General features: G+C 39.7%; 1 protein-coding gene across 3 annotated transcripts in view; it reads left to right on the forward strand.

The window, feature by feature from the left end:
* Positions 1 to 27872, forward strand: part of FGD5 (FYVE, RhoGEF and PH domain containing 5) — a 79598-nt gene that overhangs the window by 32614 nt on the left and 19112 nt on the right. For 2 of the 3 annotated variants that reach the window (XM_021542532.4, XM_085590200.1), the window contains exons 6-12: positions 11838 to 11989; positions 13796 to 13952; positions 14375 to 14462; positions 17331 to 17381; positions 18900 to 18958; positions 23120 to 23191; positions 24691 to 24759. In XM_021542532.4, the coding sequence (XP_021398207.3) occupies positions 11838 to 11989; positions 13796 to 13952; positions 14375 to 14462; positions 17331 to 17381; positions 18900 to 18958; positions 23120 to 23191; positions 24691 to 24759 (648 nt within the window). The remainder of the gene's footprint in view (positions 1 to 11837; positions 11990 to 13795; positions 13953 to 14374; positions 14463 to 17330; positions 17382 to 18899; positions 18959 to 23119; positions 23192 to 24690; positions 24760 to 27872) is intronic. The other variant, XM_085590199.1, reaches the window with a different exon arrangement.

Here is a 27872-nt window from a genome sequence, read left to right on the forward strand (position 1 = left end):
CTCTTGGGTCCCTGGTCTGATGGGGGCTAGGGAGAAAACAAACTCTCAAAAACACAAAGAACAGTGGCTCAACCCCAACCAGTGCTGCCCTTGCACTGCAGGCAGATGTTGCAAAATACACTCTGAAAGCTTTTGATTTTGAAATGCAGCCTCTACCTGCACTGCCTTAGCTATTTTGTCTTGCAAGAACAAAAGGAAAAAGAGCAAGAGCCAAGAGAGCTCTGCTTGGACACCCTTAACTTGAAAAAGATGGGCACCCTCTGATTCTGCTTTTGGCTGCGCCATGGGGTGGGTTTTAATGAGACTAATAACTTTGGTCTCAGATAGGTATGGAATACCAAAACATTTTGGGTTAGCAAAGACACACAGCTGATTACCATAGGGGAAATACAGATTCTGGTGTCAGAAACGTGTGAAAGAACATCCAGAAATAATCACTTTTAGTGCCTGATAGAGAATTCTTGCATGGCATAAACTGACTGGTAGCTTTGTCCTGTAATACTCTGTGTCCCTTTAACAGATCTTTCTCTGCTTCCCTGGAGACTGGTACACAGCCTTGCAGTCAGTAGCTGAAAGATAGTAAGGAATAATAGCCACCGCACAAAGCATACTGCTGCTATTTCCACTACTGCTTGAAAATAAATTTTCTGAGAAGGGAAAAAGTAACCCCAGGTTGTCCTTGGAGGACACCCCAAACACTAGCAGTGGAACAGGAACTCTGATGGGGACAAAAATAATGAGGTTAGAATTCAAAGGATACTAAGTGTGGCAATGTCACTGAATTGGGAGGAGCTGTCAATTCCCTCAAGGGCAGAAAAGGTCTTGCAGACAGGCCACAACAAATTAGATAGATAGGCCATCATCAACCATATGAAGTTTGACAAGGACAAGTGCCAGATTCTGTGCCAAGGCAACCTTGGCTGTATATATAGGCTGGGGAACAAGAGGCTGGAGAGCAGCACTTTGGAAAAGGACCTGGAGGTCCTGCTCAATGGTCAGTTGGATGTGTGTTAGCTGTGCCCTGGCAGCCAGGATGCTCTGCATTGGTATGATCTCACCTTATGTCCTGGAGGCAGTTTTGGGCCCCACATTATAAAAAAGATATTAAGCTATTAGGGAGTGTCCAAAGGGGGCCATGAGGATGGGGACATGTTTGGAGGGGAAGCTTTATGAGGAGTAGCTGAAGACACTTTGTTTGTTCAGCCGGGAGAAGGAGAGACTGAAGTCAGACCTCATTGAGATCTTCAACAACCTCTTGAGGGGCAGGTCCAATCTCTTCATTCTCATGACTCAAGAGAATGGCTAGACCAGAATGAGCAGAGGTTTAGGTTGGGTACTAGAAAAAGAGTTTTCATCCAAAAGGTGGTTGAGTACTGAAACAGGCTCCACAGGGAAGTGGTCACAGCACCAAGTCTGTCCGAGTCTAAGAAGCATTTGGACAATGCTCTTGGCTGCAGTGTGGAATTCTTGGAGTGTCCTATAAGGGGCCAGGAGATGAACTTGACAATCCTGATTGGTCCCTTGCAACTCAGCATATTCTGTGATTCTATGATATTGCTGCCTGCTCATTGTGCCTCTCAAGCAATCTACCAAAGCAGCAGAACCAGACACTTTAAGGGACTTAGATGCTTAGCTAATTAATTTGCTAGTACTTTGATAAATTGGTAATTATTTGCCTAGCCATTTTCCTCTTCTGTCCTGGCTATCCTCTGATTTCTGCACCACCAAACACATTATTTTACACCAGTGAGACAAAGCACTGGTGTTATCTGCTGTTCCCTGGGGAAGTCAGGGTGCTTTCTTCACCTGTGGGATACAGGGCTTCTGACCATTGAGAACACTCAAGGAACTCCTTATTGAAATTAATTATTTCCTAAAGTGTCACCAAGAAAAAGAAAAGGAAAAGGCTCTGCCAGTTTCAGAGAAGAGATATATCTATACAGGAAATTACATTGCACAGAAAGTATTGGTCACTCTGCACCTTAGTTAAAAAAATCTTCATCTATTTAGTTTTCCATTTCCAAATACATTTGTGCTTTGGTACATTATAAACAGCATGTAAAAGCAGACCTATAAAAGCACATGTACAGTGGAGGGAAAGCATTTAATTGAGGTGTCTAGGAGAGGCCTCTCATTCGCATGACATCCTGGCATTTTCCATCCACCTCTAGGAGATAAAAGTGGCTTACTAATTCCAGAAAACTTTTCAAAATATATATATATATATATCCAAACTTGAAATGCACTTCAGTGCCTTTATCTGCAGTATAAATGGCTGCACACCCTCATGGCTGCTATAGCATCATGTTACTGCCAGGCTGCCTTGCCTGTGCTATTACTGGCTCAGGAAAGAAATGCTTCAGGACTTTCCCCATACCTTCCATTTTCTGCTCCCTCTGGTAAATCCCTGTCTAGTAAAATTTATTTCCTTGCCTGCCCATCCCAGTGGAGTAAAGGGACCTTGTGAATATTTAGCATGTTCTCATTATATCCCCAAGTTATGAAAGAAATTAAGCAAAAGAGAAAAAAAGAGAAGTTAATGTGTCAAATGAAAGTAAGAAATGGGCCTAAAGTAAACCCTTGAATGAATGCACTGGTGGGCAAAGTTAAGCCACTTTCAGGTTGTGAAATGTCAGAATAACTGTAACCATGCACTGTGACATTCCCTGTCCCACTTCCCTGGCTTAGAAATTTAATAAAATCTCATCAATGTTAGAACTGGAAGGAACCATCAAACAGATGAGCAGTCACCAACCATACAAAGTTTGAGAAGGGCAAAATCACAATTTTGATTAATTATTTCCTTATACAGTGGAAAAGTTCTTATGTGTCTTGACCTGTACACTCCTTTAGGGTACAGGAGGCATTTCTTCAGCAGATCCAACAAGCAAGTTTCTCAGATAAGATTTAATTGTTTGTATGAGTTGGCTTTCTAACTAATAAAGATGTGTGACTGGAACCTGTGCCAGAAAATGAGGGAGAAGAGAGAAACAGGCAGCCTGTTTTCCCATTTGCTAGTTCAGGCACTCTTGATTTAGAAGAAGTCAAAGTTCTTTATGGGAACAGGCTCAGAGGGTATGTTTTTGAGTTTCATTGATTGCCTGTCACTCTGGCATATCCTGTCTCTACTGGTATAGGCTGACGCCTGTATGATACCTATCTACTGCGGTGGCATTCAGAAATAATCTACAGGTTTCTCCATTGCAGACACATTCAATCTAGAAAATTGTCACTTCTCCCATCTCAATTAATGTTGGACCTTTATATTCACCTGTTTCCCAGTGTATTGTTCAGACTATCTAGAGAAACTATTACCAATATTACAACGTGCAAGTCCCTTAGAATGTAGGGGTCATGTTGGTTATTGCCTAACCAAAGCAATATTTTCAATACTGCCATGACACTAAAAGTTAATCTAATTACTCCTTTTTCCATATTTGAATAGTTTTAAGAATAGTCACATCAGCAAAAAATCATGTTTTCCTCTGCATTTACTGTTGACACAAGTTCCACTGGCAGATTTGGGAAGCAAGCAAGAGTGCCCACAGTCACTGAATTGCTCTCAAGGCACAACATACCATTCATGGCCAGTCAGGACCTTCCTTGACAACATTTCTCAACCCAGGTGTGCATTTCTGTTTCCCATCACCAATTTTCTCGAGAAAGCAGTTTCTAAATGCTTAGCATCAAGTCTCATCTTCTCATGTAAACCCACATATTGGTAAGAAAGGCAAAGAACTAAACCACACCCTAGCTGCTTTCAGAAAGGAAAAGAAAGACTTTTCTTAAGCCTGCAGCAAGAGCAATTTCCCTTCTCATTTCCAGGCTTGGCTAGTGCTGCTGATCATTCAGCATAACAGATTCTGTTTGGCCTTTTTCAGTGGAGACTTTAATAAACTGACTGATTGCCAAAATGATGGCATTTCCATACACCCACTCTGCTATTGAACTGAAAGACTGGAAACATTGTGTTAGCTCACAAACTTGGTATCTGTTGGTGTGGTACTAGTGATAATAATCTAAAAGGTTAGCTGTTACTTGCCCTGCTCAAAGGTAATGCAGTTCTGAAGCAGTGAGTTCAGGGCTCACTCTGGTCTGAGCAGGTGGAACTGGCAGGGCCTTCTAGTCCAAGTTCATTACCTCTTAGTACTCACAGTTTTTCCAAAGTCAACTAGTCTTTGAATTTCCTTCAGGATCACTGAATCTTCAAACTTTATCATTATGTCTCCTATTATGCTTCCCCAGCAGTGCAGGATGCACTTCATATCCTTTTCTTAGTACTTGCTTCTGAACAAAATGCTGCAGGTGGCTTTCTCAGCCTAAAATTTCACACAACACCAAGATAATTTGCTTCCCTTCAGCTGGTCTGTTTCAAATGGTTTTACAAGATGTCAAAAATGAAACCAAGTGTGACTCAGATTGCTTCAGGATCCCACTCTATATGGGACCAAGCTTTTCCTTGATAGTGTATCATTGTCACATTTATTTTGCCTTTCATTTTTGATAGTGGACCATGTTCATGTTTATTTTGCCTTTGGCTTTTGCACATAAAATCTTTGTGCGTGCATAAACCCCTTTGAAGTTATTACTTCCCTCCAAGGTATTTACTGAATTAAGGACAGCTCTGCACTGAAAAGACATTGGCCCCAACATCTCCTTTGAAAAAGAAAATTGATCCTGTTTCCTGGTTTGCATTTTCCTCATAACAATGGACCACAATTGATAGAAACAAAGAGACCCAGATTTAAGCTTCCCAAGCATTTGGAGATATAGCTATGAATATGGTAAGGATCAATATGTGCAGGTTCTCCAGCCTTCAGTGCAGTTTGGAATTCAGCCCTGCACTGAACATCCCAGTGTTCATGACTGCAAAATAAATCTTAGGACACAAAAAAATAACAAAATAATCTTAGTGCTCAAGCCTCTAACTTCAGATTAAACCTCATTGATTAAACTACACTTTCAGAATTCTTGTGCATGGCACAGTCTCAAGAACAAAAAATAACTGCCTAATTTAGGAGTCACTGCTACATGTTCAACAAAACAAAACCAGAATTCCATCTTTCTAATTATTTACACTTCCAGTGAATGATTTGCTGAGTCTTTTTTACAACTGTGAATTTCTTGGATGAGGTTGAAAGTTCTGCTGGACCAATCAAGTCATTACTATTACTTCCCTAATAAAATGTTTCAGTGAATGCAATGTGCTGGCTAAACAAAAAGCTAGCTTGCTGTTAGGCCCTCTGAAGCTCTTATAACAGACTAAGGACAGACTTTTACAAAAGAATAGCCTGCTCTCACTTACGCTAGGCTGATGTTTTTATTATTCATTCATTTATTTATTCATTGTTGTGTTCATCAGCAGTGGGAAAATAACTATGTATTGGCTGGGGAGCTTCCACAGTGGGAATGTCGAGCCAAAATTGCTTTCAGATAAATCTGTCTATCTCTTAAAAGCAGAAGGAAGCCACACCAGCACATCTGGATCAGGACAATACCTGGTAAAAAGCTGCACTCATACTGTGTTCTCAGTGCATACTGTACAGTCGGCTGGTTCTGAAATTCATTTGCAGTGTTTTGGATGAATGTGTCTATTTGGCTGCATATGAGTGTATGCTGAGGTCAGGGTTCCTGACCTAGATTGTACCCTGTATGGCAGGATAAGAGACTAATTGTGGCTGCTGCGATAGCATTTTCTGCTGTTCATCTGGCCTTGATTCTGCTGAGTCCAGTAGTGAGAAATGTGAGATCACTGCTCTATACTGATCAGGGGTCATTCAGTCTGCTACAGGAGATGTGCCACTTCTTAATTCAGGAGTGTCACTGTCATCATTTAGAGAGGGACTGCTGACTGTGATGGAGATACCTCCAAAAACCTCCACGAGTCAGACTTCGTTCATAAGATACTGTACAGCACCTCATGTTTGCACTTAGCTGTAATATGGAGGTGTCTTTTCCCCCTTTGAACTCTTCCCTCAGGTATGCCCTCCCCTCAGGTATAATGCCTAGATGTCTAAAGTAGCTTTGGATTCTGCAATATGCCGAATCTATTAAATCCACCTTCATTCTAGAAGTGAAAGTGGTTGTAAAATCCTGCACCATTTTACGCAATACATAATTCAGGCTGCAACAAGATTTCCTGTTGTCCTCCCTAGCTGCCTTACAAATGTCAAATATGGATGGCTTCCCATTAGTATCAGTCCATTAAAATACCAGCTTGACTAGGGAAGCAATTACAATTCTAGATACACGTGTAAAATTATTTTGTAGGCACATGTGTTGATGGATGTATGTATTTTACTGAAAAGCATAAAAGTCTGGATGCCAGGTGGGTGTTGTGGTGTGAACAAGGTAAAAACACACTGTGTGCAGACATGATTTCTGTAGCTGAAGTGCCAGTATCCCCACATGAAAACAAAGGTGGAAAAATAGTGAAGATCTTCCACTAATGCATCTGCTCTGTACACTCACACCCTTTTTTTTTTTCCCCAGTGTTATTCCCTAATAGAAGCTCACACATCTATTTTGAAAATTATGGAAATATCACAGGTGAATTTATTCACCCATCAGACCATTCCCTTTTCTTTAATACAGACTAGAGATATGTGCAGAAAAGCTGATTCAGCCATTACAGTAGTAGAGGTCAGACCTCTGCTTTGTGTAAATTTACATCATTTTTCTCTGGCAGGTGACTGCAAGAACTTTCAAGATTAACATCTTGAAAGGATTGCACTGTACCCTTTTAAGATTTCTTTACCTTGCTAACAACAACATGAAGCTAATTCAAAATCTGGGAAGCAGTTCAGTTCTAGTCTGCTTTGTAGAACTTTTGTTCCTCCCAATAAGACAATGCAATAAAGAGCAAGTTGAGACTTTGTTTTCAAGACCTAGAATCAAGGTCACCCATAATCCTTAGACTGCAGGCATTCAGAGGTTTTCTAATTCAGACACAATCTAGCAATGTGTTCCTTCTAGTACAATGTGCACTTTTTGTTCACAGAAATGCTGTGTTTCAGCTATTTCTCTTGGTCTAATAAAGAATGGCTTTGCTCTACAATCATCATTTTCTACTAGAACATCACAGTTTCTAGCTCAAATGCAGGCCGGATGCTAGAAACACTATGCTGCAAACCAGTGAGAAGGAACCTCAATCTGCAGAGGAACTGCTTATCAAACCATAGGACTAAAAATTACTATTGGCAAATACAATATTAATGGTAGCATAGTATCAGAATCCATCCCCATACTGGCCACCAATTGTTGGTGTCAGTGCTTGGCACCAGTTGGTGGATGGAAACTGACTGTCACTGTTAGTTTGTCATCTTACTGTAAAACTTTCATACCGTCTCTCTGCGTTCTCACGGGCAGCTCCTCACAATGCTGACTCCTCTTCTCTTTCTTCTGCACAGCTAGTTGACTTCTTCCTGTCCCTATTACAACCACCTAACCTTTTCTGTCCCTAGCAGCACATACTAACCCTCAATATCCCTAACACAATCACCTAACCCTTACTCCTCACAGCAGCATAGCAAACTAACTCCAACTCTCCTCTTGACCAGCTAACCCACTCTTTTGTAACACCCATCCCTATTGGCCCATCCTTATTGGACACAGCTGTGACCTATTAAAGGCAAGGCTGTTCCAACTCTTTGGTAATTAGTACAGCTGCAACTCCTCAGGGAGAAGATTGCCTTCAGCACTATCTTTATTCCCTCACAATCCATCCTCCCACAGTGTACTCCCTTCTCCTTCTGTTTTCCTGCCATTGTAGTCAATATGCAAGGACTAGGATTTTCATTATGACTAGATTAGAATTGTCTATACTAGTGCTTTAGAAGATGAAAAATAAGAAACCCAAGCAAATCTAGCAACTGATCAGCATTTCTTGGACAATTCTAAAAGGTCTTCTTTCAAATAGAGCTATCTGTTTAGCTACACCTGTAAGTCAAAATCCTAACTTTTTCTTCTTTTGTGTACTCATCTTTTTAATAGTCATAGTTGCTTTCAACCCATTGCAGATGGCAGAACCATTAGCTTTTTACAGTACAGGTAGAAAATAACTTCATTCCTATAATTTTCTGACTACTGCTACACTGACTGGTTGTAGTAGTCTCCATTGGGATTCATTCATCCCCATTGGATAAACTGATCTAATTTGGCCTGTTCTGTTATATACAGAAAAAAAATAAACAGGCATTCTGAATCCAGAATGAATTACTGCACTCCAAGTTATTTTCAAGTACAAGTTGAAGTAAAGGAGTCACCCAACATAGCATATACTTATATGTACAGAGAGGCATTTTTTTTTCTTCAGGGTAAACTACCTGCCTGATAAGTCGTTTAGCTGACAAGAGATTGGTTTTCCTTTCTTTCATTAGAGTCCTGCTCTCATTCAAGGTTAAATGTTCTCATTTAACTCATTTAGCTAATAAAGGCTAACTAGCAGCAGGGCCGAACCACAGAAATGATAACAGCGTGCATGGGATGTATTCATCTTGCAAAATGTCTGTTTACATGTATATAGGATTGCTACAGTTGAAATTTGCAGGTGGACTCCAAAGCACATTCACCCCCATTGTTGGAGAGAAACTCTAAACCCACTGTTTCTGCATCTGTTCACAAAAGCCTGGACGCTAAACCTAGAATTAACTCTTGTCCCATTAACTACACCTCTTTCTCTTTTATTAGAATATCACATTTCATACAGATGTTGAATCCTGTACAGAACTTTCTTGATAAGTGTTCTCCCAAAACCCTGTGGTTGCTGGCATTGCTGACTTCTTTGAAAGAGTACCGAGAAACAAATGCCTGCTACAAAATTATCAAGGTTGCTGATCCTAGGTAAATTGGACTACCTTTCTGTAGCCTGGAGCCACGTAACTATTAGTTTTTCACCCAAAACCTCACACCCTGTTTCCTGTTAGTATCAGCCAGCACTCCCAGCATCAGTAAAGCATCTCATATCCCAGCATCCTGTGGGGAGGCTCATCACCTCAAAGAGGGAGTCAGAGTCTCTTCCAAGAGCTAATTGTGTGCCAGTTAGGCAGAGCTCTGCATAAGCCATAAAATTTTGTTGAAACCCTGCATTCCTCCTGGTCTCATACTCTTATAACAAACTTCAGGTTTCAGTCTCTGTTTACAGCAGAGAACAGAATTCTTCAGAGGCATCTCTGGAGGGAAAATACATAACTTGTGTGTATTAGTGATGTTCACAAACAAAAGAAGGAAAAAACTCCAAACCAACAACCTTTGTGACTGTAGGGTTTGATCCTCTTCATTTCACTTCATTATTTGTAGGGTTTATATCAGGGATGTTAAGGATATGGCTATTTGATGGCTATAAAATGCTTATTTATGGATGCTCAAAATGTAATGAAAAGGTTTCTGTTTCAGAAATGTATTTCTATAGCCGAGTTGCTAACCTTCTGTGTCACCCAGGCAGCTTGGATTATGCTTTCCCATGCACATGCAGGTACAGGCATAAGACTGGTGTGAGATCTATAGGCTTATCAAACCCTGGATTAGATTGAGCTTTGTAGCTATCACACCAGAGCCCTGAACTGAACAACTTCTGTTCATGAAGCTGTTTTAAGAAAGTTTTGATCCGTCAGAGAATTGTATGGACTCAGTGTTTAGTACCTCCTGTACTTAGACATTGGGCTTTTGTGAGAGACTTGGAGACCTTCAGGTGCCATGACTAATTACAGTTACTGAGACTAGAAAAGCACTTTGCATTTGATTAATAGCCTCACTGACACTCAGCATTTTCAACACTGACATAATTATTTTTAATGGACGTTTATAGTGATTACTGTTATGCTCCAGGGTTTTTGTTAATCATTAGAAAGCTGGTTATCCAGGCAACTGGAATTTAATTATTTGTCTGAGAATTCATTATAATCAAGGGGACAGACAATTAATAACTAATTAAATCTACTGAGACACTGTGGGAAAGGAGTGTTAGTCCTGTTGCTTGTTGTGGTGTAAAGTGGACAGATACAGAGCTGTTTGATGTTAATTTGGAAAATATTACATCTCTGTAATGTAATAGATTACTTAAGCACATCACTATTGAACTACAAACTATTCATTTGTCTAGGTACAATAAGCTGAGAGAACCCTTTAGATTCTTTCCTTTTCCCTGGTCTGGATTAATTATGATGACTGAGGGCTTTGAAAGGTTGCAGATTCCTTTGAGTTAGTAAAAGCATCCAGAAGAGAGGTGGATTGGTTTAGTTGCTTGAAAGACTTCTGGATTATACACTGGCTGAAACATGAACTTTGATAGGCTAACTCACATCAGAAAAAAATTGGAAATTTAATAGCACAACGTTGGGATTATTTATGGTACTGGGGCAGGACATGTTGCAGAAATTAGACCCAGATAATTAGGAAACATAGTAGTAGTTTTTCAGAAATCTTTATTATATTGTTTTATCCAGGATCTAGTTAATCAAAAAGAAAACTGTCATCATGATCTTTTTTTTACTTTGTTCTAGTGGCTTTTCAGAAAACAAATGTTTCAGCTGTTATAGTTGCTAAAACCCCCAACATTTTCTATCTGTGACTCTTGGCTATTATCCATTAGACAATCCAGCCACCCCAGTTCATAGAGAGCCAGTGTGGACATTGCAGTTGACAGTAACAACAGACAGGCCAGGAATTAATCTGAGGAAACTAAAACCTGATCTTGCCTGGAGTCAGTTCCTATCTGTGAAGGAGGAGTTTTGAAGTTGAGTTCTTTGTTCTTTGACTAGACTGTTTGTTCTGTTGAGTTCTAGTTCTTTGACTAGACTCTCTCCTATTCTGTAAGAGCAGAACCTTTCAGCAGGATCAAAGTCATACCAATCAGATCTCACCATGCTGAAATCAATACAGCAACCTTGATTTCATCGGTCCAAAGTGGGCAACCCAATGTAAAGTATAGATGCACAGTGAAGCATACTCTGATGAGTTGCTCATACCTGGACATTTTCAAGTTTTATGGAAGTCTGTTCTTTTTAGAGTCCTCCTTAATAACTCTATCTACTTTTAAAAAAAATTAAATAGACAGAAGCCAGAATCATAAGAAATGCCATGATAAATCCCAGTATGGGCCAGGGAAGTTCATAAGATTGTCCCTAAAAGTTCAGGCAACAGAATTTCATTTCTTGGCAACTCAAATCTGGGAAAGTATTTTGTTATGCCCTCTGAAATAGGTGCCCTATTATGTACTACAGTGGGCTATATTTTAATATAGAGGAAATTACCCCTATGCCTACATAATTTATAAACCATTTCATGACAAAACCATTTCTAAGATGAGGAAGAAATAACTCAGGTTTCGTAGGGGAAATTATTTGTTCCATACCTTAAATTTTAACATCAGAAGTGTAGCTAGTGCAATTTCTAGCACAAGACATATAGTTGTTCATGTTTTTCATGTCAAGATGTTGGATCCAATGAGGTGAGAATCTCACCCTTCATTTTTAAAAATTACATTTTGGGTTAAGAAACACTGTAAAAATGAGAAAAATCACACCCAGGGAAGCAGGAGGAAAGGCAAGGTAAATAAAAAGATACCAAATCATTATATACATAAGGGTCTTATGGCTTGATCTGGTGAAATGTTCCATTTTAGATTGATAGCATTGTGGAATTCAGCTGAAACAGTGTATTAACTAATGGATGAAAGAAAACATATTCTATGATCTCCTTGCCGTACTAATCACTATTGCTGTTGATAGCATATCTTTTAATTCTTAGAAAGCATAGTTTAGGAATCAAGAAATTGTAATAATAATTTCAGAAAATATATTTAAAGTCTGTTTGCCTCATTTCAATACTGTTGTTCACAGGATTTCTATGAAGGTATCTTGAAAGTCCTTGGAGATGATGATGAAAATGAACAAGAGGAAGTTAAACTCAAGCAAGGTTTAAGTGAACTCCCTGAAATTTATGACTTACACCAAGACATCCTGGAAGAACTGGAAGAGAGAGTCCATAAATGGCAAGTACAAAATGGCATAGTTTGATGGCCTTACATACCCTCCACAGCAGGTTGGTGAATTAATTTGTGTTCCCTTGACCATCCAAGGAGAAATGAAAAGAGTAGAATCTGAACTACTATGGCAAATTTTGCATACAGACAGGAAGGAAGTAAATGTAGAGGCTGTCAGGTTAAGAAATCAAATACTGAAATGTGTGTGCAGTGAATAGCCCATGACTTTGAAATGGCCCCATCAGTCAGTGTGAGAACAGCCAGCTTCATATGCATTATTCCCTGCCACTTCTCAGTCATCACCAAGTGGCTTCACACCCGTGGCCTGAAGGTCACAGACTCATGCTGTGGAAAGCAGGAACAGCTTACATCAGAATGGATCCTAAAGATCATCTGCTTACAGAAATCTACATAGCAGCTGTGTAGGTCTCAGTTAAGGGACACCCCCTTGCTCCCAGCACAAGGCAGGGATCCACTACCCTAGGCTTTCAAGCCAAATGGACTCTGGCAGCCTTTTAATGGGACTCCATCAAACATCCTTACAGGGAAAAGAGAATAAAACCATGAATAGGACATGAGAGAATAAGACTATGAATAGGACAGACAGTGCTCCAAAATTGTTCCTCTGAGGAGACCCCTGACTTAAGCCAGGCTGACAAGTTCTATTGAATGATGGACCATGAAGCCCCACAACTCTAACTTGCCAAACTCCAGGAGGCATTGTTCACTGAGAGTGGATGATCCTATTTCTGCACAGACACTGAGCAATTAAGGAAGTCAGTTAAACAAGTAGAATTTTTCAGTAACAATCCTAATGTAGGGCACAGGTCTCCTTGCAGCCCTGCTCTTCCCAATAAAAGCATACAACAAGGAAAGGAGAGCCTAAAGGGAATTGTGTTTTGGTTTGTGCCCATCAAGGGACTGTTGAGAGAAAGACTTAAAAAGTATCACCAATGATTTATCATTTATACATTTAAAATAGTGATTTCTGGAATCTAAAATGTCTAAAGAAGCCAGAACCTACTCTAACAGCATGCTGCCAGTTCCCTTAGACAAAAGGAATGCAACCATAAATACCCTAAGAGTTCTGTCCAGAACTACTGTGTGGCACTGGGGATAAAAGAGGACTGTATTGCAAATGCTGCCAGCACAACAGATAATACATACATGCTATACACCTGCATTCAAATAGGTTCCCAGGTCATTACCACACTTGAAGCTTCCAGTAAGCTCTTCCCTGTGCCTGCACTCCCCCAGATGCTCTGTTGCTCTGGACATCCCCAGGAGCTCACGTTCCTCTTTTAAGTATGATTCCTCTTTTGTGAACTCAGATTTTGTTCTGCTCTCTCCTTGTACATGCTTTATAAATATTTCAACACTGTGGATCTGAATACTGAGACAGATGACAGTGAGGCAGTGCTGAGAATCAGGCAGTGAAGGAGAGCTGAAGATCTGATATTACAACAAATGTTATATTCTCCCTCACAAACAGTGCTCAAAGCACTGCAGCAATTGGCAGGTCTATTCACAAGAGCAGTGTAGTTGCTACAGAGCAAGAGCCATGTCCTGAAAGGAGCTTCACATGCTGCTATGGCAGAGGCACAGACAAAGGACCAGCCCCTATGATGCCCATGCTACAGCAGCCTGTAGTATTGTCCGTCTGTCCTGAAGCACTCCCTTCCTGCTGTTCAGCCTAGTGCACAGTGTATAGAGCCACTGTGGGCCTAATACAATAAACAAGAAGTATGGCTCTACTTCTTTACTTTTTATTATTTATTTGTTTATTTGCTGCTTCTTTTCTTTCTGTGGACTTAGGGATGAACACCAGAAAGTTGCTGATGTTTTTCTCTCCAGAAAATCAAGGCTGAATCACCACACAGCATACATTATGCAATTTGACAGGAATTTGGCTTTGCTAGATGAAATGTGCCTTAAATATTCCCAACTGGCGACCATGATTCAGGAGTTTGAGGTAAGGCTTACATGGTTTTTTACGTGCACTAATGCATGGCTTTGCCATGGGGATTACTCAAGGATTTATTTTTTTCTGGAACTTCACCAGTGTTCACACATAGGGTGGAATGGAAGAATAGTCTTTTTTCACAGCCCTGGTGCTAAAACTGAAGTGAGAAATTCACTTTTGCGTGCTGTGTTTGTTTCTGTCTCTGTTGCCCACACACTCCCGTTTGTGCATACAGAATTTGTGTTGGTGAATCTACAGATCCGTGAGTATATTTTGCTGAGTATATTATTGGAGTGGTTTCTCAGTCACTTATTAACTTATCAAGCTCTTTGAATTAGAGTTAATAACTAGGATTAAAACTAAGATGACAATTTGCTGCTGAGCTCACATTCCCCTTGACGTCTGTGTTTCCTCCCTTCCGCTGAGGACAGCAGAGCTCAAGTGACAGCCCTTACAGTGTGAAACACCAGCTTCTGAAAGTGGTACACCGTGTCTTCCAGTATCGTGTGATACTCACAGGTCAGTAAAATCACTCTCAAAAGAATCCAATAGAAACACTGCCCTGATGTTCTGTGCCTCCACTGTGCTACATATTGATGCCGTAACAGCTAAAATAGGGCTAAAGCAGTACGGGATTTCCTGGGAACTTCAATATGCTTTGTTCAGAATTCAGGAAGTCTCAGGCAGCCTGGGAAGAGGCAGGCACTTCTACAGGATAGCCATGTTGAAAGGCCATAAAAAAGCATAGTCAGGTGCTTTTAGCCATTCCTTCTTGGCTTTTTCCTTCTGTGAATTAGGAGAGGCAGAGTTCAGCCTGACTAGCAACAAATAGGTATGATTTTTTATTTTATTATGTCGAGGGTAGTTATCAGAGACAGCAGAAGACAGGTGACCTCATCAAGGAGACTCTGAACTTCATCCTCTATGAGAGTGGCAGGTGCCATCTTCTTATCAACAAAGCAGTTGTACCCAGTACTGCACCGTAAGTTCTACGCACAGTACACCAAAAGCTAGTGATTAGTCAAAAAACCAGTCCAATTTTACTGAATTATAGCAGGCAGAGATATAAATTTACATTTTACAGTACACTTACAAATTTTACATTTATAGTTATTCCTTCCCTTTACATTCAGGACCATATGTATAACTACTACCTGAGTCTCTCCAAGGAGGTTTATGTTCCTTCTCTGCAAGCCATCCCAAATCTAGTAAGTCTGAGCCTGTGAGGAGAGTAGGCTTTCTGAAGCAGAATGTGGCCCCTAGAAAGAATTGCGAAGTTTAGAACTGGCTAGGGAAGGAAATCGTGAAATGTAACAATGAAACTTAGTGTTGTCATGTAATTTAGTCAGAACAAAAAAGAGCAAGGATGCATAGACATAAAGATGGAGAAATATTTTGGAAGTATGCATATGTGTGGGTGGACAAGGACACAAGATTAGTTATTCATGGGACAGTAAAAAGGAAGCCATAAATCCTGCCCATACAGCTGATGAAGGGCACAGCATACTAGAAGGAGTTTCTATAAAAGCAGCAGAACAAAGTGACCATATGAAAACTTTATTAACAGCACAGATTACTGGCAATTTCATCTTGCTCCAGACACTTTGATCAAGGATGCAACTCATTGTTCACAGCTGGGTTTGTTTTTTCAGTACAAGCAATACAAATGAACACTGGATTCCAATAGTAGGACCTACTTTCTGTTGGACTTTCTTCCCTCTCTTGGTGTGTCTACATTAAGGGCAACTTCCCAGACCTGCAGCTTGCAGTACTTAGCAGTCTCTTGTGATCCATAGTTTTTATGATGCATGCACACAAATATTGCATTTATGTGAAAGGAATTGGCATATACCTCTCAGAAATAGCCCTTCAATTCTCTGTTTTCCCATTTCTGTGGTCCACAAGATAAATTGCAAATATGCAGCATGGTATTTTGTGAGACAGCTGGAAGAGCTTCAGTGAAGCTCCAGTGATTGGATTCCATCTATGCTTGAAACAATTTGAGCTCCTCCTTGTCCCATGTACTGACACTAACTGGGAATATGAAAGCTTTTGTGTATACTGAGATGAAGTCTACTGGATTAAGACACTACAGAAAATAAGTTTATTACTTTAGTTCTTCACCTCAAGAAACCAAACCCCTCTTTGACTGCTAGGATGGAATGAGTCTGGAATAATGCGGTCCTTTAGATTCTCAGGTATACCTGTGTGATAACTGGCTGATTCTACCAGATAAGGAAGGGTATTTATGAGGATATTGATTACCACTTATGGCACCACAACCGAAAGGATTTGTCCACTCAGTCCATAGCTGAGGACAGAGCTTGCAGTGGTGAAAAGGAACATTAAATATTGCCTAAACCTAACCCCTTCCTGCCTGCCTGAGTGCAGGCAGAGGCTTTCTAGAAAGCAGGTAAAAGCCAGGTGAAGTTCAGGATGCCAGGGAAGCCACAGCACTAGAAAAAGAAATGTGTATGGATAAGACATTCAAGGGAACAGACATCCATGCCCAGCACCATTCTCAGCACAGAGGTGTAGTTCTTTGATGCAGAATTTAAGAGTCTGGACTAATCAGCAAGGTAAGAATGAAGTATTTCCAGGCTAGGGTTATTAAATTGTAGCACTTACATACTACAGTCTTTAAAAGCATAAAGACCCAGACACAGGATAAGCAGATGGTCCAAGAAAAGTAGTCCAAAAAAACACTGGTTAAAGGTTTGTCACACTAAGCACTATTTTATCTCTCTTACAGAGTCTATTTTCAGATTATGATTGAGTTTGGTAGTAAAGATTTGAACCCTGCTTGTACAGAACTAGTGTCTCCTTCCTGTGCCCATAAAAAGCATATGATTCATTTAGCCTAACTGCAAATATAACCAACAGCATTCATTCAGATGAGAAATCAGAATTCATTAGAATAAGAGTTATTTGTAAAGTGGTGCTACTCAGCAGTTCTCTTGACTGAGAAACATTTTTGACACAGTTTATTCATACCTCCCAAGTTATGTGAGCCCAAATCTGTATCAATTCTTTTGCCTTGATTCTCCAAGTAAAATGCTATCAAAGGTGAATTTTGCTTTGGAAAAAGCCTATATATGCACTTAATGATTTGGGAATAGAGTGCTGTGGGATATTACTGTGGATGCTGCATTCGTGGAAGCATTCAAAGTCCAGGTTGGGTGGGGCTAGGGGCAACCTGGTCTGCTGGAAGATGTTTCTGCTCATGGCAGAGGGATTAGAACAAGATGATATTTAATGTCCTTTCCAAACCCAACCAGTGTCTGATTTTGTGATTAGGATTTAATGTTTTAGCTAACAACACTACAAATTATGTTGATCTGAATTTTGATTGTTGGATGTCTGTGTTTGTTTGATCATTTACTACAGATTACTTGAATAATCTTTGTCCTGATTCTACAGAGTATGAAGCCACACAAGGTAAAATAAAATTGGTAGAAGAAAACTTCTGTTTTGATAACATTGCTTCTAAAGAAGTGCAAGATTACTATACGGGTAGTATATATAAGATGATTATTTTCAAGATTTTGCATTAATAGGTTAGATGTAAAATCTGTAAGAACTGATTACTAATTTAGACAAATTATTTAGGTCAAGAATCATATAGTTTTATTTTTAATTTAAACATATGGGCTTCCTATAGTTTTGGTGTGATGGAACTTACAGAAGAAGAAAACATCTATACAGGCATCCTGCAGACACTGTAGTTTTGCCCCAGTCATTGAGGAAATCCTAGTCCTCTTTGGCTTTGTAAATATTTTGCCTGGTCATTATAAAATCATTTCGGATGGCTTCCCCTGCCTGATTGTGTACCATTACCTATGGTATGCCTGCTGTGCTCTGTGAACTTGGAAGAAACCAAGGAGATTTGAAATGCATATCTGTAGTCTAGATTCCTTAAGGCTTCATAAAGTTGAAAGACATTGCATAAAAAGCAGTTCTGCAAAATCAGGAACAAATCCACTGCTAACACCATCCTTTAAAACACATGAAATAGATAAAGCAGAAGTCTCTTACTCCCACTGAAATCAAAGCAAGATTTAGTTGTGATGTCTGTGTGGGAGTTTTTTCCAGGCTGGAGTAAGCAGCATTAACATTGTATTAATGAAATCAATTCACCCTTCTTATACCAATTATAAATTCAAACCAACTCATAGCAATAAAGTCAGTGGTTGACTGAAAGTCAGTTTATTCTGCCCAAGAGCAGAGACTCATGCAAGATTTAGGACCCTAGTCACTGATGGTAGAACTACAACCATAGCAGTAATGTAAACAGTAGCAAGGCAGACACTCAAGCCCTCTGACCACAGTTGCCTATCTCATTTTGGTTAGGAGATGCTTGTGCCATTCCTAGCCAGCATGCTCCCAAGTTATGGGCCAGAAATTGATAGAAAGCCCTATACCACAGGGGAAGGGATGTGAAACAGGGACCTGAGCTATGTTATGCCACTCCTTTCAGTGCCAGCAAACATGTCATAGCCCAGGTTACTTGCCAGTGGAGAATCCAGGAGTTAATTTGTGTCACCACTTCATACACATTTCTGTCAGAAAGGGATGATATGTCCTCTCTCTCAGGAGTAAGAGGTACAGTTTACACTGCCATGCTATTTGGTGGCTAAAGTTGGGTTACATTCATCTCTCTATGTAACAAGACATTGACAAAAATCTGCAATTAGAAAATATTAGAAAAAAGATCTGGTGCCATCCTTGGTGCTTAAAAGGGACCTCATAAGCTCTCTGGGTCAGCACAGGCATGATGCAGTTTCGCAAAGAGAATAATAAAGGGAGGAAGGGGAGACATGACCATGTGCCATGCTAGGCTGTTGCATTATGAAAGTGACAAAGAAGCCAAAGGATGCCCTTGCAAATAGAAGGGATTTGAGTTATTTTTCTACTCTTTTGTGTGATGTATGGTGTTTGTTTTCCTTCATCCCTCAGCTGCCTTATTCATTGTTTCTGAAATCACGGACCAAGCCAATGACAGCATGCTCCAGGCGGTGAGTTCTACCATGATGCATGCTCCCCTGATCAGTAGTGTGTTTTTTGCACATCTGTTCAAGTGAATACATATATCTGCTAGATGCTGAAGCCTCCGCCAAGGTGAGACTCAAGGGCTTATGCAGATCTGGTTTACAGTACTGCAGATGTGAAGTTGGTCTGTGCCTTTTAGTGCAGCTTTGAAAGATGTAAGACATGATAGCCAATAGCACAGAGGGGGCTTTTTTCTCTCTTGGGTTTCAACTCACTTCTTTATTATTTAATTTTCTGAGCAGTGAGAGGGTTGTAAATAATCATTCAGGCATCCGAACATGAAATTCAAGAGACAAAGAGAAAACATCATATTAAGATGATGCAGATGAAGGAAAGGAGTGAAATATCAATCTTCTTAGTAAGAGCTTGTTTTCAGGTAGGCTTTTAAGGCTGAACAAATGAGTGCACATGAATTGTTAGGGAAGAACACACTAATCAGTTATGAAGATGAAAGAACGGATGTAGGTTGCCTGGAAGATGTCTAACAAGCCTAGAGTTTTATCATAGAAAGAAATGTAATCTGAGCCCTCTGTAAAATAGACTCTGAAACTACAGACTTACTAAGCAGTTTTCAACTGGTTTCATTCTGATTTTCCGTCTCCTCAGGCAAAGAATTTCTAATAATATTTTCCCATTATTAAAGCAGTCTTTGTACCAAAGTAAATATTTAATCAAAAACCTGAGATCTCATGAAAACCTTCCAGAAAAATCTCAGAGCTTTAGGGATATCTGTCTTAGAGGTTCAGAACTCAAAGAGGTCAGTTCCTAACAGATCAAGGTCACGTGTTCCTGGCACCTCTGCTTCCTTAGATTTCACTCAGATATATGGGATATTTATATAAATACTTTTCTGAAGTTAGAAGTATATGTAAGTGACCAAAATCAAATTTGTGTTGCATTGCCATGAAATAATTTTCTCTCTATTAATCCATGCTTCAATTTGAAGAACATCATTGTATCATCTGAGTCTTACACATGTCACAGACTGTATAATAATTGCTATTAATAATGTGTGTTTTGGAATAATTTCATCACAAATTCCAAATAGATTTTTACACTTTTTTTTTCTCATATCATCAGAGCACATCTACTCTTCTTCAAAACTTTGGTGTGGAAGAGATGAAACAAAATTTTCTTCTTTCCCTTTTGTGTGAATGTGCGGGGTTTTATGAAAGCTCAGGCTTATGAGAAACAAAGTTCAATTTTCTGCTAAATCAGAGATTATCCTCCTGAATTAAAATCCCAGACAAAAATCCACAACCAGCACTATTTTTCTTTCTCTCTTAAAAAAAAAACAAAAAAAAACCAAAAGAAAACATAAAAGCAAATAATTACTCTAATTAAAGAAGAAACTTAACAATGCTTATTTTAGAGCATTAATAAATTGTCAAGTACCTGGCTGCATTTCTAAGAAATAATTTAGGCTTGGCATATACCTGGAAAGAGGAAGATTTCTATTCCCACATACCAGCTCATCAAATGACACTCCAAAAATCTCATAGGAGTACTGAATGAGGCTCATAGGAGCACTGAATTAGGATCTACATTTTCTACAGAATATCAGTGACCCATTATTAGCTTTCTCTGTTGTTTTATGATAGTAAGACCCTAGCAGTTTTTCCTGGGAACTTAACCCAGGATTTTCCAGCAAATTATAACAGTAACTATCTCCACAGCGTTTTTAACCATGCAGGAAAATATTACTTTCAATTTACAGATGTACAAACAGAAGTACAAGGCACAAACCATCACCACATAGAGTATTATATCTATCTATAATTCCAGGAGATGAACTAAACAGGGTTTGTACTGCTCTCTGAAAATCTACAATTTATTAGAGGCCCTGAGATGCTAAGAGCTATAAATCACTGTTGCTATTGACAGCTGGTAGATTCCTTGGAGAGGTGTTCCTGCTGCATAGACATCATGATAAAATGCAGTTCACTGCTAAAATGGCCACAGCAGTATTTCTGACACCCACTTCTGCAGTACTGTCTGGGTGGAGCTTTGCTTTTAATCCTTAATTGTAGGATTGTGAAGGCTCTTTGAAAGAAGAATGATGATAGTTTTAAGATCAATGAAGAAAGCTATATAAACTCAGAATTTTGGGGAACTGACAGGAAACTATGCCCCCCCCCCACCACCTCCCCTTAGCTGTCCACATTCCCAGATAAACCACTATCCTGCACATGTGATGGGTGTTTGACTTCCTTCAGGAAATGAGTTCAATATTTCTTTGTCCGTTTCCTGGTGAACATGTGTCTGTGTTGCAAACATCAGCATTTCAACAGGCTCCTCTGCCAGCAGTCTTGAGAAAAGCTGGGCTGCTGCAACTTCCCTCACTCTGATAGAAACCCAGATGAGTAGTACTAGCACTGGCATGAGTGTGCTCACAGGAGAACACTGCTTTTTCTGCAGATGAAAAACAGGTTTTCATTGTGGAAGCTGCCAATTGGACAGGTTTTGCCAGGCTAAAATACCCTTCAGGGACAGGAAAGTCCTTTGCAAATACTTTTTGCAAAGGTCAGCTGTCTCACGATCCTTGGTATTTCTTGCGCTATTGCTTTATATATTGCTTCTATTTTATTTGCCTACAGTATTTTAGAAGTGACCTGGAAAAATCCATTTGTTACTTCCTGCATTGCAAAAGAGATACCTGACAGCTCAAATTCTTGAACGTGTCAACTGTCAGTTACATTGCATGGGCACAGTGAAGCCCTGTGCTGGTCAAGCCTTGTAGGTATTTTCATGTATTTGATATCCAGTTACTCATTAAGAATTAAGTATCATGCTAAACAAGTGCAATATTTCACTAGGGCAGTAAGATAGGGGAGATTTCAGGCTTATTCAAAAAGCAAGCCTAAATAGGTACATGAATTGTGTTAGCTGAAATCCAGGGTAAATTAGCCTCATTTTGTTACCTTGGATATGCTCCTTCTGCTGTCTGTGACAACTTTCTTAATTAGCTGATCCTGTAGACATGACTGATTTGTATCAGGCAGATACAGCAAGTATCTAATCAAGTCTCACTAATCCCAGGGGTAAATTAATGCCAGTCAATGGAGCAAAGGAAAACAGACCATTGCCTGTTGAAGCAGAAGACTGTTCTAAAAGGCTGTCAGGTCATGAAGCTGTATCAAGTATGGTCCTTAGTCTGTAGTTTATCTGGGTGTATAACTGAAGATACAGGATAAAGTGGCTAACTTAGATAGGAGACTCCTACTTTTTAGGCATATTCCAGTGAGGACTCACTGCTGCTGGGCAGCCCATTCTACTGCTCTGATCAGATAAAAACCACAGCTGAATCCTATGCACAAGCCTCTATTTTAACAGCCTAATCTGCTAAATGGAAGGAGATTTGAAGACTAGCAATATTGAAAAGGTACAGACATCCCTTCTTCCTTCTTACTTTCACCTGATTTTCTTTATGGGAGCACAGATTTACCTAGGTTAATCTTATTTACCACCTTCATGGATAAGTTCATGCCTGGTGCCAGTGTCCACTGACTGACTCTACTTTAAGGCCAGGTAAATAGTTAATAGTATCAGAGTTGAATAATAAACTTCCTAATTTTTGCAAAGCATCCAAACAGAAACACAGCTTCATTGCCTGCTTACCTAGTGTACCCTCTAAATCCCTTATTTCAAAGGCATTAATCCATTATCACAGAATGTAAATCTTCAGATAATCCTAGCAACAGTCTGAAAGTATCATAGTATGCTTTGGATTATCTGTGTCACGGCTCTTATGCACAGGCCTTTGGAGGAGATACTGTACTTTGTCTCTGTCCCTATTTTATTAGTTCACAGAGCCAGAAAGTTGGCAAAGAAGCCAATGTATAAATACCATATGAAGTTAGCAGCTCCTTTGGAAGGTGCACTGGGGAATCATAGGTAAAAGAACTGTAGAAGGTCCCAGCAGATGCAGTTGATGAGGTTTTGTAAAATCCATAAGGTAGGAAGACGACTTTCTGGGTGTAAATCCTTTGTCTCAGTTCTCTCTGAAATCTAATTCTATAATATCAGTTCTAAAGAAATAAAATGGTGAAGAGGGGTGAGGGAAAATTTGCCTGCTTGTATAAAAACAGTCTCCATGCAGTCTTCTAAATGCTGTTTTTCTTTTCTAGGAAAACTTGCAGAAGCTAGTACACATTGAGCACAGTGTAAGAGGGCAGAGTGGCCTCCTCCAGCCAGGAAGGGTGAGTGCTGCAGGCACACCTATGGTGGTAAGGGCATTCTTTCTGGCCAGCAATATCTCTGTGTGGATGGCGATGTTTCAGATGCCTACAGATGTTATTTACTGAGCTACTGTGATACAAGTTGGAGCACTGGTTTGTGTAAAAAACATCAGTCTGGCAGTGCACATAAAGAAAGTCATGCTGAGAAAAACATGCATTGTCTCTACTTTTACATAGAGCAGCCATTTGGCTTTTCACTTCAGCAATCCTCAGACACTCCAAGTGTGGTGTATTTTGATGGAGCTACTGCTTTCCTCCTTATGTACTCCTGTCAAAAGGCTGCAACTCTATTAGGAATTGCTTCCAGCCTGAAAAGGCTCTGTGCTTTATATAGCTGGCTAAGAACCTTAAATTAAGGCAATTAATTTTTTTCCAAATTTATATTTTCACCATTCCCTCATGGTGTTTTTAATATAATATGCTGTTTTTAAGCAACATATCAACAGAAACATGAGACAATGTACAGCTGTCTTGCTATCCACATCAAATGCAAATTTCTTATTCTGACTTTCAAACCTGTCCAGTTTCCTCAGCTCCAACCTGCTTCTATGCTTCAAAAGATTTCTTTCTTAAGTTCTGCAACTCTAATTTTCCCTTCAGTCCACCAATATCTTTAACAAAATTAATTAAGCAATTTTCAAAGCATGCATACTCATAGCATAAGAATACTCCTCAGCCCAATATTGCAAATATTTGTTCTTCTCTCTAACATCAGTATTCTCACTTGCCCTTACCAGGTAATGCTTTAACAAATTATGCAAAGCCCAGCATACAGAATTTACAGGATTTGTCTCTTTGATTATAAACTATTCTAGAGTGGAAAGTACACAAGATTCCGTTCTCCATCTGAAAAGAGCAGGTGACTGTTAATCCACTGATGTAGTTCAGTTAGTTATGGCAGACTTTTTCAGACATTACTGCAATGAAGTTCTAATTTGCTGGTTTAGCTGCCTTTACACAGTCCTACTAACATACATAGTAACAAGATGGACTGAAAAGGTATTGTGCTTGCAAAATTATACAAATTATATATGCAGGTATAGTTAAGATGGTGTAGCATACTAAAACCCAAGGTTTCAGTTTTTCTCATTGATCTGCCTATTTTAGAAGACTTTTAAAGACAAGAATTCTTTTCTAAATTTCATTACATGTTAGCTTTGAATCTGTGATAACCACCTCTGAGCACAGTCCACATTGCAGAAAGAGCGGGCTGAGGACAAATGGCTTTCCAACCCATTTTGTACTGACACAAATGCAAGCCACAAAGGGCAGCAGAGCTAACCCAGGCAAAGACTAAGCCAGATCACAAGGAGTAAGGCTAGAAACAAGTGTTGAGGTTCTCTATCTCTTCTGCTGATGAATGGCATTGAAGTATCTCCTTTCCCAGGAGAAATACTCTCTTTTCTCAGTAAGATTCAGAATGAAAGCTCAGGATTACAATCTGCTGTTTTCTCCTTCAGATCTTTGTTAAAGAGGGAACCCTGATGAAAATCTCTGGCAAAAACAGGCATCCTCGACATTTGTTCTTGGTAAGATCTTTTTATATTTTTACTGTCTCTCTCATATCTTTCCATGCATTTATGCAACCTTGAAGCCTGGGAGATTTTAGACTGCAAGTCATTTAACTATCAGCAGTGATGTGGTGAGTTAGTTCCTGTTGCTAACAGGGCTGTAGGCCTTTCACACATCCCGCATACAGGAATATATGCTGTGCAACCCTCCGGTTGTGCCACAGTTACATACAGCCTTCACCAGGATGTAATTCTGCAAAGAAGTGCAAGTTTTCAAGGGGATTAGGAAGATGAAAACTCCTGAGTACCTTCAGGAATTAAGCTGCATACTTGAAAGTCCTAAGACCTTTGAAGATTTAATCGGGAGCAAGAGAAAATACCCTTCTGCTAAAATAGCTAAAAATTTCCTTTGGTCACACTGCAGTTCTGTTTTACAGAGTCAGCATCAATGGACTGTAACAAGTGCAATAAATGTCAAAATCATGACTTTGTTGCAGTCACGGGAAAAAGGCTATGCCAGAAACTCTAGAAGTTGGCCTTAAGAAATAATATTCTCAGCAGCAGTAACTCTGAAGTCTACTGATGACCACTTAATAGCATATGATAAATACATTCCTACTGATTTCTCTTCTGAAACACTTGCCTTTGCTAGTGTTCAAAATTATTTTGCAATTGTGGCTAAAGCTGGGACAAAATTCCAAGACATCACTACCCTTTAGTCTTCCAGTGTGTTTGTTGCTGCCATCATAACCCATTACTATAGCAAAAACTGAAGTGCTACAAACTTAGCTATTGTAACTGATACAGAGAATTTTAAAGGAAGATCAGAAATCAGGTTGATAATAAATGCTGAGAGGAAAGTAATTTAAATGTGGGGTAAATTTATATGAATTTCAAGTCATCCAAAATGGTTGTATCAACTTAAAGGTCACAAGTCACAAGAGGCCAAAACTACTGGAACAGAGCAAGCACAGAAATTACTTTCGGGCACTCTCTAGTTTAGGAACTATTTCCTGGGGAAAGTTCTGATGCTCAGAGTCAGATGTTAACTGCAGAGAGAGAACTGCCTCTTGACAGCTGGAGACATTACAGTAGCCAATGTCTTGCTTAATAGATGCTCTCAATATTCATAAAAAGTGGTTTTTTTCTTCCTTTCAGTCAGCAAGGCAAACTGTGACCAAATGTGCTGACATGCAATGAATGGGGTGGAGCTAGTCTTAATGATCACTTTGAAGAACCAAGAGACGAATAAACCTGGTTTCTTTCCTAATGTAACACACTGAAGTTGCAATCACTTCAGGCTTCCTGTATTGTATCAATAGTAGGGGTGGGGAGAGGGTGACTGGATCGTTGAAACTTATTGGAAAATATCTACCTTCGGGTTCAGTGATTTCTGTGGAAGAAAAACCCGTGCCAAAACCCCAAGAGTAGAATAATTTCCTAAACACTGTCTCTTAAAACTGACATTTATTTAAAGCCTTTATCTTCTAAGAACCATATTATAATCCTTTGAAACCTCTTGCAAAACTCACGTTTGTGTATTAATAAAACCCCAAATCTTTCAGAACTTTTTTATAATGCTTCGCATGTCAGCAGTAACTCAAAAAGATCACCAGAAGATAGCATGTAATAGATGTAGTTTGGCTTAGCTTTGATGGAATAAGTGTATTTACCTTCACTATCCCAAGGAGATTTTTACATGAATAGCATTTTCTGAAGTTCTTAGTAGCAAAGTTATTCTGACTGAGACTAAATCAAGACCAGGAACTGGAGAGAATTTCAGAGCAAGAGTACACACTGAAGGTTAACCCTGAGGTTAATCCCTACACATCCCAGGAGATGAGCTGATCAAACTGAAGTTGCAGCTAGAATAGGCTGTAAAACTTGGGTGTGTGCCAGACTCCTGCTTGGCTTGTGCTTTCAAAGTGTACTTTAGTGGTGTGCTCTGAATATATATCTGCCCATAAGGAGCACTGTATGTCTGTGCACAGGCCATATATGCATGACAGCGTAAAGACAAATTTCAAATGTTTCTGCAGGTGTATGTTGTATGTCTCAAAATGTTACTTGAGCTGGCTGTTTTGTGCAGGCTGATGGTATTGTTCAATCTGGTGTTTCCTGGCAGGATGTTTTGTGAGTTTTGCTGTGTGTCTGTTTCCTGAGTCCAGTCTCTGTTTACAAGGATGTTGTGGCCTCTGTGCAGCACGGTATGGGCTGCTGAAACTGGCAGGTCCCCTAACTGCCCTCCAGCCACAAGGCTTTGCAACTCAGAGCCTGTCTCTTATCTCACCCTTCTAAGAATTTCTCTACAAAGACCACTTGTTTTGAAAATGGGTTGCAGGAAGCTGCTATCAAATGGGACACTGTTTAATACTATATCTAGGAGGGTTGGAGTATAGGAGATTTTTGGAGCTGCCGCTTGAAAAACACAGCTCAAGCACACATTCAGACTGCTCCACTGACACTTAGGGCATGTTTATCTCAGATTTCATAGGGTTCATAATTAGCTAGCCTTTAAAACATTCAGAAAAACCAAACATGTGGTAGAAGCTTTGAGACAGAGAGTATATTACATATGGATGCCAGCAGGGCTTAAATTTGTTCAGCAGGGCTTAAATTTCTGTGGATCAATCATCTTGAACACTGTTCGTTAGAAAACTTGCACTTACTCTAATGTTACTAGGTACCTGTCACAACAGAGAGAATTATAAAAAGAAGGTGGGGGAAAGGAAAGCAGTAACAGAAGAAAAGGGAATAAAAGATAAGACATATCCTTCCTTCTCTGTGAAAGAAAAAGGGTATGTGCTCCAATATCAAATTCTGATTAGTCTGAAAATCCCAATTATTCAAAAGTCTTCTCGCAAACAAGAAGCGTGTCTGAAGTCCAAGGACTTGTGGGAACTTCCCATAGGGTTCTAGCAGTCCATCTCCTCTACTGCAGATTTCTGAGAGGCTGCAAGATCAGCCTTTATCATCAGCCAGTCCTCACTGCTTGAGGGAGCAGTGGACAGTTGAAGCAGGAGGATGCATGAAACCACTGGTACTAATACTAGTTCTGTCCATACCATTCATATGGCCATCATTAAGGTCTTTGCAAAGAAAACAACAGTGAGTGCAAACTCTTTATTTCT

The sequence above is a fragment of the Lonchura striata genome, chromosome 12, assembly GCF_050655825.1.
Source record: "Lonchura striata isolate lonStrDom1 chromosome 12, ASM5065582v1, whole genome shotgun sequence".
NCBI lineage: Eukaryota > Metazoa > Chordata > Aves > Passeriformes > Estrildidae > Lonchura > Lonchura striata.